Here is a 14,581-nt window from a genome sequence, read left to right as displayed (position 1 = left end):
CCCGTGGGACCCATCTGTGGACTCGTTCTCACACGATTTGCGAACATCATTCGAGGACTACACTCGTACTTACAACGTCACAACCGGACGCACTTCCACAGAAGGTTTTATCCTCGTAAGGGTGTTGGGTTAATGGGCCAGACTAAATCCCAGGTCCTCACGGACCTCACCCATACAGAATCTAGTATCTTTATCAGGTAAATTTTATACAAATATTTTGAATTTGATAATTTCGGCAGTTTTAATACAATTCAACGAGCTTTATTTTTGTAATTTGCAAGTTGAAAATGAGTTTTAGTTTTTAAAAAAAAAACAGATAGGTGCATGATAAAAAATGCAAGGTTGCAATAAGCACAAGAATACCGTTTAAAAGTTGTATACATATGGTGTATGTGATAAAGAAACCATCACAGACTGCATTAAAGTTGCAGATTAATATAAAAAACTTTTACCTTCATGTCCCACTTTGCCCCACATTGTAATTGTTCCGGTAGTTATTGCCAAACTTTGAAACGTTTGTTTGTAATTCAATTATTTATACCTCATGGGTAGCTCTAATTTAATAATTAAAAATACAAAATGTTGTATAAAAAAATATAAATATATTCCAAATATACTTCTGTTACTTTATAGTTTTCATACATTTGTTACTTATAAAGTTTTCTTTTATCATCATTAACTTCTAATAAGCCAGTACTTGCGATTTAAATATCTTCATGTCAATTGATCCAAAATTACTGTTTTATTTATATCATAAATTCATACTACTTTGGTTTTATACCTACAATTTTTTTTTGAAAAGAGATACAGAGGAACCGTTTGGTTGTAATAATATACTACATGCAAATTTGTTTGCAATGATACAGCATACAGCATAGGTTACAGGTAAAATACATTACTAAATTTAAACAATAAACACTAATATTGCATTATTATAGGTAGAAATAACAATATTGCACTTACATGACAAAAATAAATAAAACAAAGATTTGCGACAATGAAATAGGACATAACTGCAAAACATACAACGAACATAAAATCTTGTGAAAACTCTTGAGTATTAAACATTTGTGTATTAAATTATATACGATATACCATACTACTGATCTGAGTTTTCTGATTTATTATCATCATTGCTTTCCGATTTTGAATCTTGTTCTTGTGTCCATAACTGCAGATTGGAAATGGTTAGTCAATATATTTTATTGTTGCTAATTATGTTATAGTGGGGTGGGAAGAGATGGGACACCTTCTCATTCTATTTTCTCATTCCATTTGACAGAAAAGAAACAACATATCCGGAGGACTCCTATACACCATTGTTAATTGTTAAAAACAGGGTATAGTAATATAGAATATTATGTATTAAGATGTCCCATCTTACCCCCAGAATTATAATTTTAAAATCTTACTGAGAGATTATCTTGCAGTAGCTGCATTATCAGCTCTGAATCATTAAACACATTCTCATTATGATTGTTAAGTTCTTCAACAGCATCATCCAAACCCTGAAATAATGCGACATAAAAATGGAAAATCATTGTAGAGGTGATACTTGTGGCTTATTGGTTAGCATACGAGTTCAGTAATTACACTCTTTCTAGTTCGATCGAATGCAAATATTTTGAATTTGTTTTTTTTAATGAGAGATAAGAAAGGTCATTATTCTACTATTCTATATTTGTGATGTAATGTAAACAAAATGTACCGATTACTGTGTTACTAATAGGTTCCTGATGTTCGGCAGTTTACGTTACTCGCGAGCGTTAAAATCATAATTACTCGTTAATTATTTAGACTAAACTACATTCATTTATTTAATGTGCTATTTTAAACACTATGGTTTATATAACTATGCTTAGTTAGAAATACTGCATCGGTTGTAATCAACCTTAATTCGAGAATTAATTAATAAATGTGGAAACAATTATCACAAAGAACAATAACTAGAAGAAGTGAAAATGACCATTTCATGCTTAATAAGCTGCTTAAATCTGTTAAACTTTGGTCACTAGCCTACCTGTTTAGCAAGTGCACAGGCTGTTTTTACATTCTTGAGAATTTCATATTGAAAAACTGAGTAGTTAAGAGCGAGTCCAAGTTTATTTGGATGACTGTTCGGCAATTTTTCAGCAGATTTTAATGCTTCTTTATACGCTGTATCAGCATCTTCAACAACACCTGTGTAATAAACACAAATTCGCTACTATAAACTATTCAGCCTAATTTTCCCTTGGAACTTATACATATCAAGTGAAAGGACATTAAGATCTTACAAAGCAAGTTATCTTACTTTTTTTCTCATCTTCTTCAACAAGAACCTCAGTGATGTAGCGCAGATGGTCAGCCTTCATTTTTAAATAAAACACTTTATTTTCTATGTTTTCTTCAGAATTACATAGATCAAGCAAAGTATTAGAAATCATTTGTGTTACTTCATTGCAAATATCTTTCAGTTCCAAAGCAACCTACAAACAAAACAGCTTTAATAGATAATAATAACTGTATTTGTCTCTTTGATTACTGTAGCGAAGATTTAGAAATATTTTTAATGAAAAAGACAGATTATAGCGAAAAAACAGCCCCTTTAAAACAGGTTACAGTTAAAACATATCACATTTAATTAGAAGAAAATAAGAGGGTCGCTACACCTAGCAGACAAACAAGCCATTTGTTTTAATAATTTTTAAGATAAACTTCCAATAGGCAGGTATTTTAATATAAAATCAATTTCTAAATATAATATCCTTGTGTGGTGGTGGGGTAATGACAGTCATTATAACACAGGTGTCCTACTTCATACACAAGTTACCAAGCATATATATAATTTTGTGTTTCTATTTTTTTTGTCAGTCAATTTGGAAAAAAAACAAGGACTGCTGGGTTGGTACAATCGCTTTTAAGTGTCCTGTACAAGGACCTCTATGCTCACACTAGCAGCAGTGTTGAGTCCAGGGCCTCAGGAAGCAAAAGCTCTCTAACCCTGGTCATTGCACCTAGTAATTATAGCAACTGTTCGATAGCACATACATATACCAAGCCAAAAATATTCTGGTGAAGAACCGTTTAATATTCAGCATAAGTGGTAAATATTTATTAACAAAGATCATTTATTTATACTTACAGTTTCTCTGTATGTATGCCCTATTTTGTTATCCTTATCATGTTTACAGTTTATGCCTATTGTGTTCAGAACTCTCCATGCAAATCTCTTTTTTGCCACAAGATTTTTGAATGATACCAAAAGCAAATTGCGCTCCTGAATGCAAAAATATTGTCCTTATATAACCTTGTGTATATATATACAGATAAATAGGAGTTTATTTGTCAGTGGTATACCTATGCAGTTATGCACAATGTGATGACTGTAGTACAGGAAGCAACTTTTTGTGTATGTGTCATTCATTTGATACAAAACACCAAACTTTGTAATTTAACACTACAGTTAAGCATAGACTATGCATGTATTAAATCAATTTAGTTGTTTTAAATATAATCTTTAACACCATATACATTTAATCATATAAGTTATTATGTCAAATTGGTCTGAAAATAAGTATCATAAACTAATATTCTTAAATTTAATTGAATTAAGTCAACCTATGATTTTTAAACTTGAATTATTTCTCAACAGTCAGAATGTAGATGGAAAACAAACGAATATGCCTAAATGCAAAACAAACTTACTTCTTCTGTTGGTAAGCCCCACAGTTGCACCATTTCTTTCATTAACTCCGCCATATCGCCATACCGCTCCGTTGCCTCGGCCAATTTGGCTTGCAAATACAAGTTTTCTCGAGCTTCACTCATATCACCGATGCCTATATACACATGTAGTCAGCTTAGAACTATAATGGTATTGCCAAGGGCACGCTTGTCTGTCTTATAAATATATTTACTATTAAAACTTTCGTCGCATCGATAAACTTGTAAAATATTTCATTTGTTGTAACATTTTACATAATAATAAGTTATTCTGATGGCGAACTGTGATATGTAATAAGCAACGGTTGCGGCAAACGCATATGCCGGTCGCATGACTCATTTGTATGAAAGAGGGAAGCGGTAGTTAGTTCAAGCTTGTTCGGTTGTGTGAAAGAGGGCAGCGGTGGTTTAGTTCAAAGTTAGTATAGACCAAGTTAGGAAACGGATTGTAAAACAACGAGTTTTGTTATCCATTGTCTCCGCGTCTATGACGTAATAGTCGCCGCCATTACGGAGCCCACGGCATAGCATTTTATCATTGCTGGGTGCTGTTTTTCGTTTAAATATTGCGATTTTTTTAAAACCAAGCACTTCTGCGCGTAAAAATGGCTTTCTACTAATGTTATATCTTATCACAATAATAAACCTCACATAAATTATCAACTTTTATTGAACACTCAATCGATTAAAGAGTAAAAAAAACAAAAAATATCAAGTTTATTATCCAAAAACATAAAACAATATGTTTAAAATATAAAAATACAAACAAAAACGCATAAGGCATAATATTTCCATAATCTGGTGTATCTAGCTGCAGTTTTGCATGTAAATTGTCGTGATTTTACTCTTTGGCTCACAAACTTAACACGTATACCCGGCAACGAAACTTAAGGTATCTTTGTAAAATTTGCCTAATATCGAAGTGACATTGAGGAAAACAATACTGAGTTACTATTTTTGGTCCTCTGCTTGAATTAGTAAGCTACCTTTTTTGCGTTCCGGGTCTTTATGTAATCGAAAAACCCGAACACCTTATCTACTAGTACTTAAGCAGTTTGGAGCTGCATGTCCACTCATGTTGGATTATAAATGTAGTAAAGAATGGCTCTGTAGATTCGTACGTATGATCATATATTATGTAAGCTGATTGCTGCTAGTCTTAATCGCCAACGTAAAGTACCCTGTTAAACCATACTGTACGCCGAAAACCAGTCAAAATATTAATTTACTCCACATTAATTCCTAGATTTAATATTATATAACAAGATTCATATTAGAAATTATATTTTAAATGTTAAAACAACCGCTATACGTGTTTTCTAGCTTTGTATCGCTTACAAGAACTAAATGAACACATGCCGACCATGCATTTGTATAGGCGATTCACTTGGCTCCGTAATGGCGGACACGAGCGCCGTTTCCTAACTTGGTCTATACTAACTTTGGTTTAGTTCAGAGCCATAGAAAGGTGTTTATACGACTCTGGTTTAGTTCAAGCTTATTCGAGGTTAGATTCGGTAAAAAACATACTTTTGCAAAATTAGTTGTAACAGCTGCGCGTGTTTTGAAAGTATCGAAAAACCCACTTCACAGATTATATGCAAGGCGTTGGGCGGGGAAGGGTTATTAAAGCGTTAGTGACGAACAACGGTCTATAACAGTGGTTCCCAAACTTTATTACCTCGCGTACCATTTTTTGGTTTATGTAGCGTTCTCGTACCACCTACATTACTAAAGGCTCAAGGCCAAAATTTGGATCGCTTGATAATTTACGCAACAGAAAAATTAAACAGGGCAGCGTGCGGTAATAAACAACCTAAATATGTTCCAGAAGTAGCACTGCTGTATGTTTACAATGTTTTCCTCAACCAAGTAGCATATTTGTTACGTAATAGTAGGAATTCACACAGGGATTTATTGCATCATAATAGCGATTGTTTTTGACCTGGCAATTGATTACGACATAATAACAATTCACACGTCTGTTATTTGCTTTATAATATCGATTGTCCCCTTGATTATTTAGCCTGCAGGTGCTTAAAATACATTTTCAGGTTGTGCAGAATTAAAGTATAGAAATGTTTGCAAAGAATACTTCGTACACTCGTAAAGCAACGCCTCACGATTGTTTGGAGTAAACCTAATAAGTTGCATGCGTACCACCTGGGAGACCTTCGCGTACCACAGTTTGGGAACCACTGGTCTATAACAATGGTCTATGGAAGTCGAGAGGATACAGTTTTATATTCTCTTTGAGTGTTCTTTGTTTACTACCCGGTGTGACGAGAAAATAGAATGAAAAGGTGTCCCATCTTCCCCACCCTACTATATAGGAGTGAACGTTTTAAGTGGAACTTTATGGGAGAATTTTTGTGTCTGACAATTTAGACAACCCATAAGGAACTACTGGGTTACAGCGATTCTCATACATACACAATGGCAGCAGTGTAGAGCTTCGAGCGAGTTAAATCTTAGAGGCAGGAGCGGTATGACCACTTTTCTACAGCGCTGTGGACGTTTTTTTTTACTGGCATCAAACACTCTTTCTACTCAGCTATACGTTTTTTTTAAAACGTCTTCAAAAAGTAAAACATTTTCACGCTCTATTTAAAAGTTTCGCTAAACAACTTTTTTGAACGATTACGTAAAACGCCAAGTCCCCAAAAAAAATTCCGTCACTGTTTTGGTGAAACGGTTGTGCACACAAAAGAAAACATGTATATATCACCCACAAACTAACATACATGGTAACTCGTAAGCTGGCACGAGGTGTATGATTACCCGTGTTATAACGACTGTCGTTTTCTATAGTCACGCGAGGATAAAGTAAGCTAAATTCATTCATTTATATAAGGGTGCTTGGGGTATGTTGAAATGCGGGGCAGGTGGTGACATTTTTCCAAATCTTCTTTCACAGGTATACCCATTTAATGTTAGACGAAAAGAAATGTTACAGTATTATAATATGATAGTATTATTACGTCCAATAAAGAGCACAGCAAAGGCGGGTACTGTTTTTTAGTATTAAAACTGAAATATTCTGGTCCGCAAGTTTGAATTATCAATACAGCATTGTGAGGGCAGTTTTAAAACGGCTCAAATATTTTGTGGAGTGTAATTTTGTCTGATATAATAAGTCTTTGACTTTTGAGAAAAACTGAAATATAGAAGTATACATAAAACGCTCCAATTAAGGAAGCAATAAGCACAAAAATAACGTTTGTAAATTATACATACCAACAAGGTTTGACTAAGAAGCCATCAGAGCCCGTTAAATACTTTTTCGTGTTGTTTACGTTAAATATTTTTTTAAATAAAAATAACACGAATTTTAAATTATCTTACCACGCCTGTTTGAGAATCAATAAAGAAATCCGCAAAACCATTTTAATATTTGAAATATTGGGCAATATGTGCTCAAGTGTCTCATCTTACCCCACTGTACTTTATTTAATCGGGAAACATAAAACAAAGTGGGATCAATTAGATTACCAATAAATACAATTCGTAACAGGTATTTGCTTGTAATAAAGGTATTACCATACGGAAATTATACCTCCACGACATGGAACTTACACAATCGGTAACAGTTGCACATAATAAACATACAACATAGATTATCATCTGTGCAGAAGGTTAGGCCGCTTGACTATAACTTTCTCTTGATATAAGTTGGATTGTTTTACCTAAATGTGTTTAGCCATTTAAAAACAACATGATCTAGTTAATTGTAGTCCGTCTTTAGTTTCACATACGAAACGCTGAAAAATACGTTAAGAGATTAACAAAACGAAATGTATCTCACAGACTAAATCTACTTAAAAGTAACCAGTATGACGCACAAGAAGATAAGTTTAACAAAGACAAAATAATAGTTTGTTCTTTATGCGGCATCTTCTTCATTTCCATCATCTGATTTGTCTTCCGACGGTGCATCAGCTGTCCATAGCTACAGTAAAAAGGGGGCATTATTTAAAAACAACATTAGGAATGTAGATCTAAATAAGCAACAGCAGCTTGTTTTAGAAACAAACGGTTTGTGGAGTTACTTTTCTATGGCATTTCAATTCAGAAAGTAATGTAACAATTATCTATCCAAGCGCATGGATTTAAAACCTCACAACACCAAAAGCAAATTTATGGTCAGGGCAGCAGTGTCGTGTGGAGGATTGTAATAGTTTCGAATGTTATACCAACCGTAATATTATCGCGAAGTAGCTGCATAATGAGAGTGCTATCCTTGTATGTGCTTGATGGTAAATCGTCCATGTTTTTGACGGCTTCGTCGAACGCCTGGCACAAACATAAAACAATTTGAAATAAATCGCCAATTAAATGAGACATACCAACAAAAAATGAAAACTTGCATTTTGGTACATGATGTTAAAATATGATCTAACAGTACCACTTTAAAAAAAACAACTTCTGATAAAAATCGAGTAAAATAAAACAGATGTACGAAGGCCGTACTTTGACCGTTAAAAAAATGTTTCGGTATTTTGTAATAGACATAAAACTTAACGTTTATAGCCATATATGTTCACTCGAAAATTAAACAAAATACAGTAAAATAATAAATATACATTCATAAAGAAAACCGATTGTTGCAATTAACTGGATTTCTTTAGTAGTTTAGAACTAGAACGGTCAAAGTTGAGTTGACACCTTTTAACTCTAGGTATTGTTGCACAGCCAAGCTTTTACCCTATCGGTTCGATTTCACGCATGTTGTTTTAAGTTGTTTCGTTTATTTAAACTTTAGTGGTACCTTTAGTTGGCATTTGAGCATCTCTATCCATATACAAATTTTCATTTTGTGTTGGTATACATGCCCCCTTCAATGTCTAATTCGAACCGACAAAGGTTTTTTTAATCTTACCGTTTGAGCAATTAAAAGTGCTTGTTTGGAATCTGAAAGGATTTCGTAGTAAAACACTGAGTAGTTGAGTGCTAAACCAAGTCTGATTGGATGGGACGCAGGCATCTCGGATTTGCATAAGTCGTATGCTTCTGAATACGATGCGTTTGCCTTTTCGCCGAAAGCTAAAATTTTAAATTTTTAAACGTATAAACAAATATACTTATAGTATGGTGGGGGAAGATGGGACAACTTTAGCACATAATATCTAAATATTCTGATCGTGTTTTAAACAATTAAAAACGGTCTATAGGAGTCGCGAGGATACGATTTTATAATTCTTTGAATATTCTTTGTTTACTACCGAGAAAATATAGGTGTCCCATCTTCCTCCACCCTACTATATAAAAAATGTATACTTCTAACAAGTTGAAACGTGTAAACATAAATAAACGCTACACTTGGCAACAATAAAAACGATAATACTAAATACGTTCAACGCCATATGGTTGTCAGAATTCGCCATTTTGGGAGGGCCGAGTAATTGGGTCAACATCGATCGTATAGTTCAATACAGAAATTAAGCAACAACCTACTTTGCCTTGATTAAAGTATGGACGTTCTGGTCCAATGCTCATAACCAGCGCTATATACTCGTCTATAAACTGATTCAGGACAATTTTAAGTTAATTTGGAAATTATATGCGGGAATGAAACTTTAAAAGTGGGTTTAATTAGGTTCAACAGTTGGAACAAATTTTCATAACCAATGAAAAATTGTATGGTTGTGAATTAAGTACAACTACGATTAATGATGATATGTGCGAAAATGTAGTTTGTGCTTACCAGTCTTCTTTTCATCCTTTAAAACCTCAGCTACATAACGAAAGTAATCTCCTTTCATCTTCATGTAGAATGTTTTACTGTCTACTTCCAAGTCATCTCTACTGAGAAGGCTTGTGTCAATGAGTTCCTGGTCAGTATAAAACTATATTATAACACATAAACAGATTCAAAATCAAAACTATAACACATTGCATGAACAATTGTAGAAATAGTAAAGTGGGGGAAGATTGAACATAATAAGAACATAGTGATCCATATTTAAAAAAAATGCATTTGGCGGTTTTGGGTTGATACTATTAATTTGTAGACTTTTTAGCTAATAGTTAAAAGCACCTTAAAGAAATAGAGTAGGATAGGGAAGATGGGTTACCTTTTCTTTCTATTTTCTTGTCTCATTCGGTAATAAACAAAGAACATTCAAAGAATTTTAAAACGGTATCCTCAGAACTTTTACATACAATTGGTAATTGTTTAAAACACGATCAGCATTATTTGATATAATGTGCTATAGGTATCCAATCTTTCCCAACAGTACCATATATATTAAAACGGACACGGTGTTTTTTTAAGCGATCCGAATACCTTGGTCACAGCGGGGTAAGATGAATCGTTTAAAATACTTTGGTAATTTGGTTAATAAATCGTTAATTTACTATCATATACTTGTAAATAACACTAAATAACATTATACACTTTGAAAATCAAATTCAAACATTTTCTATCTTGCCCCACTTGTATATTTAAACTTGTCACCCACAATATAGTAGGGTGGGGTAAGATGGGACATGCTATCATTTCCTTTTCTTGTTTCAATTGGCATTAACCAAAGATTGTTTACAGAAATATATAACCGCTAAAAGAGTGTTGTCAATTGTTTAAACACGATCATGAAATATGGGATTTCGGTGCTAACGGTATCCCATATTATACCTATGTTGGTGTATGAATTATAGGTACAGTCAGAACGTTAGTTGGTGTTGTGAGAACATCACTTGATAAATATTGTATCATTCATACATACATTAAAACTTATAATAAAATAACAATACCTTAAACTAACGTTTGTATTTTGTCACAAATTTGGTATTGCTACACTGTATTTTGCATTTGCAACTTCTCATAATTGCATTATAGTCGAATTTTGAATACATTTTTATATTTTATATTAGAAATGGTACCTTACTATTACGCAATTTTTTCCGCCTTTAAAAATTGATAATATCAATACTGTAACACTTTTTTTATTTATTAGACAAGTAAAAAGATTTAAAAAGCGTTCTATTTTGCCCCACACTACTTTTGTTTCGATCTTTCTTTCTTTTGGGCACAATTTTGCACTTTAATACACATACTTTTAATTTCCGCGTTTCGACTGTTTTAAACTCTAAGGAACTAAATAAATACTAAACAAAACGATACCAAACAAATAAAATAAACATCATACCACTACGTCCTTGCAGATGGCTTCAATCTCGCTGGTTATCTTGGATAAATACGCAGTATTAAGCTGTACCTTTCTTTCTTCGGTTTCTTTACCAACAATGGTTGCAATTACCCTCCACGATGACCTTCTTGCCCCAACTACATTTTTGAACGCGACCGACAGCAAGTTACGTTCCTATTGAAATACATGATTGAGTATAACTTGATTACCAATGAACGGTGATGTAGAAAAACTGTACACGAAATAAAAATTCACCAAACAATTGCAATGCAGGTTGTTAATAACCTTCAGCAGTGATCACATTAAATATTACTTGAAAATACTTGATATTCACATCAGGTTGGCCAGACACTAGTCAAGTTTTAAATTGTTTTAAGTCGTTTTGCACCAAATCCTGTTTGATCTAGCCATCCGTAATACAGACATAAATAATTGATCAGCAGTCTGTTGCTCACAACAAGTAGAAGAGCGCATAGTGCGCGCGAAATCAATACACCCTTTGATATACTTTTTACCCAAACCTCTACGTGTCTAGGTTACACAAACTGCAATACTATTTATTTAGGTGTAGTTTGGTCGTGGGTTTGTTTGTTTTACTGGGAAAGTATTTAGTAGTACATAGCATCGTTCATTGGTGCAGCGAAAAATTACTCATGCGTTATCTGAAACGCGACGAAGCGTTGTCACGTGAATCAAAGGAAATTGCGAGCCGGCGTCACATCCGGGATTTACCTCCGCTCCTATAAAGCAATAGCAAACACTGATGACGTAATGTGACGCTTCCTAAACAGACTCTAGAGCTAAACATGGTACAAAGATTCGGATGTTCGATTATATTCACAAACCAGCAAAGCTATATTCATCATAACCGACAGTTTATGAAGTGCATATAAAAGAAATCCAAACCTTGAGTATTGTGCGATGATGACGTTAAATTAGACCAACTAAACATCCAGTAAAAGTAAGCATCATATCAAAATTCATGGTTTGGCTTTGGCCTATACATATACTAGTGTGGGAAATGATGGAACACCGTTTCATTCTACTTTCTCATCCAATTTGGTAGTAAACAAAGAACATTCAAAGAACCATGAAATCGTATCTTCATTCTTCAGGACTCCCATTGCTAATTGTTAAAAACCTGATCAGGATGTTTGGCTATCAGGAGCTAAAGGTGTCCCATCTCCCCCCACTCTACTTTACAATAATTTGGTTTTATATAATTTCCACCAATAAAAATATTTACGTAGCCACAGTGGCATTTTTAACAATGCTTTTCATAATTTAAAAAACCTTATGTGTTTAAAGACTAACAGTATGTAAGTCGAATGCACCGAAGAAAAAGGGGAATACGATTGAACAAACAGAACATAAAGCTCTAAATTATGTAAATCAATATTGGAGCAAGTTCGACTGGCTTGACTTTATCGAACATTAAAGTATTGGAAATGAATAATGACGTCCGTACAACCCAAACCAACCTAATGCAAATATTGGTAGAGACTAGAGACGTTGGTAATGGCCAAAAATTGAAAAGCTACAATATCGACCGGAGGTAATAAAAACGATAACAGTTTAACACAAAAGTTTAAAATATTACCCATGTTTACATTAACAGAAGATGTAATTAAAATACGCTGAGCGGTTTTATGAATAACTTACTTCAGCTTGCAATTTCGTGTCTTTCTGAGCTACTTTTTTCATACTTTCGACCATGTCGTCATACCGCTCAGCTTGCTCGGACATTTTAGCTTTTTCGACCAATTCCGCCCTTTCTGCATCTACGGGTACCTCGGGTGCTGAAACACGAAGATTGTTATCAGAACTGCATTACAAAAATTGATTAAAAGTGGTGGAGATAATTTTAAGATTTATAGTTATCCCAGCAAGCACCAAACAATGTGTAACGGTTGAATGTACTTCGAGCACAAACGTAACCAACTTGGAGCTGTTTCAGGCAGAAAATTGTTGCGGAAACATAATGCTTGAGTTGATTCGGTGACTCGCATTCACCAATTCTCTTAGGAGAGTTTCAAATCGAATAATACGGCGTGGAAACTATAATTTAACTCCGCCCTCCCGTATGACGTAATAATTTGAGGTCATTCAAAAATATTCTCAACAAACAATTTTCCGTCTCGCACGGGTTCATGGACAAGGCGCGCCGTTATATTATGAAACGCTTTTATTACTCACTACACAAACCGAATATTAATGCTGTTAAGAACCATTTCTTCATTAAACATAAATAGCATTAAGTTAGAAACTTGTTTTGCTTATTACTCACCTACTTCCGCATTGTCTGTTTGTTCCATGATTATGTTTTGAAATAAGTGATATTCACAGTGGAAATTGTTTTAATTTACAGGTAATCGCAATTCTCTGTTTGAAGTTGAACATGGTTACCGTTTGATTCACACAGAAGTAAAGCACGCGACGATAAGACATAAACTAACACTGAATCATGCATCTCTATTTAAATTCTACTTTCTTCAATAAATCTGTCATAAACACCATTTCAACGCATAGCACAACAAAACGTTCTGCGTTGACTCGCCTATACTGATCGAAACTTCCATAAAGGGAGGCCACTTCTCACACTGCTAATCAAGTACCGACGTTAATTCGACCCTCCGGCACAACTTCTCTCTCACACACCACGTCGAACCAGATGGCGACAGTCAAGCAAACTGAGGCCGCTCCTTCTTCAACGGGATGACGTCAGGCCGGTGTCACGCACGAGCGCACATCCCAGGTTTTCGCGGACGGCCAATTATTCTGAACACGAAAGCGGTGTCTGGTAAAGAGTGATCAACGGTGTGGTCGGCCGAATGTAGATTACCACCTACAAACACTATACTTCGTGTCCTTTGAAGTAATTATCAATATGTTCGTATGTACACGAAACTGTAAAGAAAGTCGTAAAATTTTTAAAACAATACCAGGTTTTACATTTCCGTCAACTTGTATTATCATTCCTGACAGTATAATTGCAAGGGCATGTGTTGCATATTATACCATGTGCTGCATGATATAACTTCGACAGGACAAAAACAAGTAAAGCGTTTCGCTAATCACACGAAGTGACGTCATTTCCATGTCTGGGCTTTCCATATAGTTTTACTAATGCTCCGAGGTGCCACCTAACGTTTGGAATTTAAAAACGCTAATCTATTGGAGTTATAAATCTGTATCTGTGAGCAGTAGATTTCATTTCATGCTGCATTTTCTTCTCTTTGTATACTACAGATCACGCCACCCTTTTTTACGTTAAAAAGTGCAGACCACGCAAAAAAAACACACTAACAAAACAGCATGATGACCGAAGCGTCTACAATCTACATAGATACGTAACATTGAAAATGTTTGTTTGGCTCAAGACCTTGCAGTTACTTTCCACGACTTCCGTGATCTGTAATTATCTTTCTAGATAAGCAGGTAAAACCGTTGGGTGAAACGACCCAGAAACCCGCGCGCACTATAAGTATATAGACAACAACATTTAACGCAACAGGAGTATATGTTTGTGACAATAATAATAACTGTATTTGTCTCTTCGATTACGGTAGCAAAAAAATTAGAAATATTTTAAACGAAAAGACAGGATATAGCGACAAAACAATAGTTGTTAAAACACGCTTACAGTTTAAAACATATTACATTTAAATTCACTTACACGGTAATCGCGTTTAGGAATATTCCACGGAACTTAAACGACCTGAAAAAGA

At 34.4% G+C, this 14,581-nt stretch overlaps 2 protein-coding genes across 2 annotated transcripts; both read right to left on the bottom strand.

Annotated features, from left to right (window-relative positions):
• Window positions 1-723: 723 nt before the first annotated feature.
• On the bottom strand, window positions 724-3,873 carry LOC104265377 (14-3-3-like protein 2). Its single transcript, XM_009859253.3, has 6 exons — window positions 3,688-3,873; window positions 3,125-3,259; window positions 2,294-2,468; window positions 2,021-2,181; window positions 1,413-1,508; window positions 724-1,171 (listed from the first exon to the last, which is right to left on the bottom strand). Exons 1-6 carry the CDS (start codon window positions 3,808-3,810, stop codon window positions 1,100-1,102), a joined length of 762 nt encoding a protein of 253 aa, XP_009857555.1. The 5' UTR covers window positions 3,811-3,873; the 3' UTR covers window positions 724-1,099.
• Window positions 3,874-7,131: 3,258 nt separating this feature from the next.
• On the bottom strand, window positions 7,132-14,024 carry LOC104265378 (14-3-3 protein gamma-like). The gene is made up of 7 exons (XM_026840924.1): window positions 13,141-14,024; window positions 12,516-12,652; window positions 10,854-11,027; window positions 9,410-9,536; window positions 8,585-8,748; window positions 7,903-7,998; window positions 7,132-7,654 (listed from the first exon to the last, which is right to left on the bottom strand). Exons 1-7 carry the CDS (start codon window positions 13,166-13,168, stop codon window positions 7,589-7,591), a joined length of 792 nt encoding a protein of 263 aa, XP_026696725.1. The 5' UTR covers window positions 13,169-14,024; the 3' UTR covers window positions 7,132-7,588.
• Between the last annotated feature and the right edge of the window lie 557 nt (window positions 14,025-14,581).

The sequence above is a fragment of the Ciona intestinalis genome, chromosome 2 (genome assembly GCF_000224145.3).
Source record: "Ciona intestinalis chromosome 2, KH, whole genome shotgun sequence".
NCBI classification, from domain to species: domain Eukaryota; kingdom Metazoa; phylum Chordata; class Ascidiacea; order Phlebobranchia; family Cionidae; genus Ciona; species Ciona intestinalis.
This window is presented reverse-complemented; position numbering and strand designations above follow the sequence as displayed.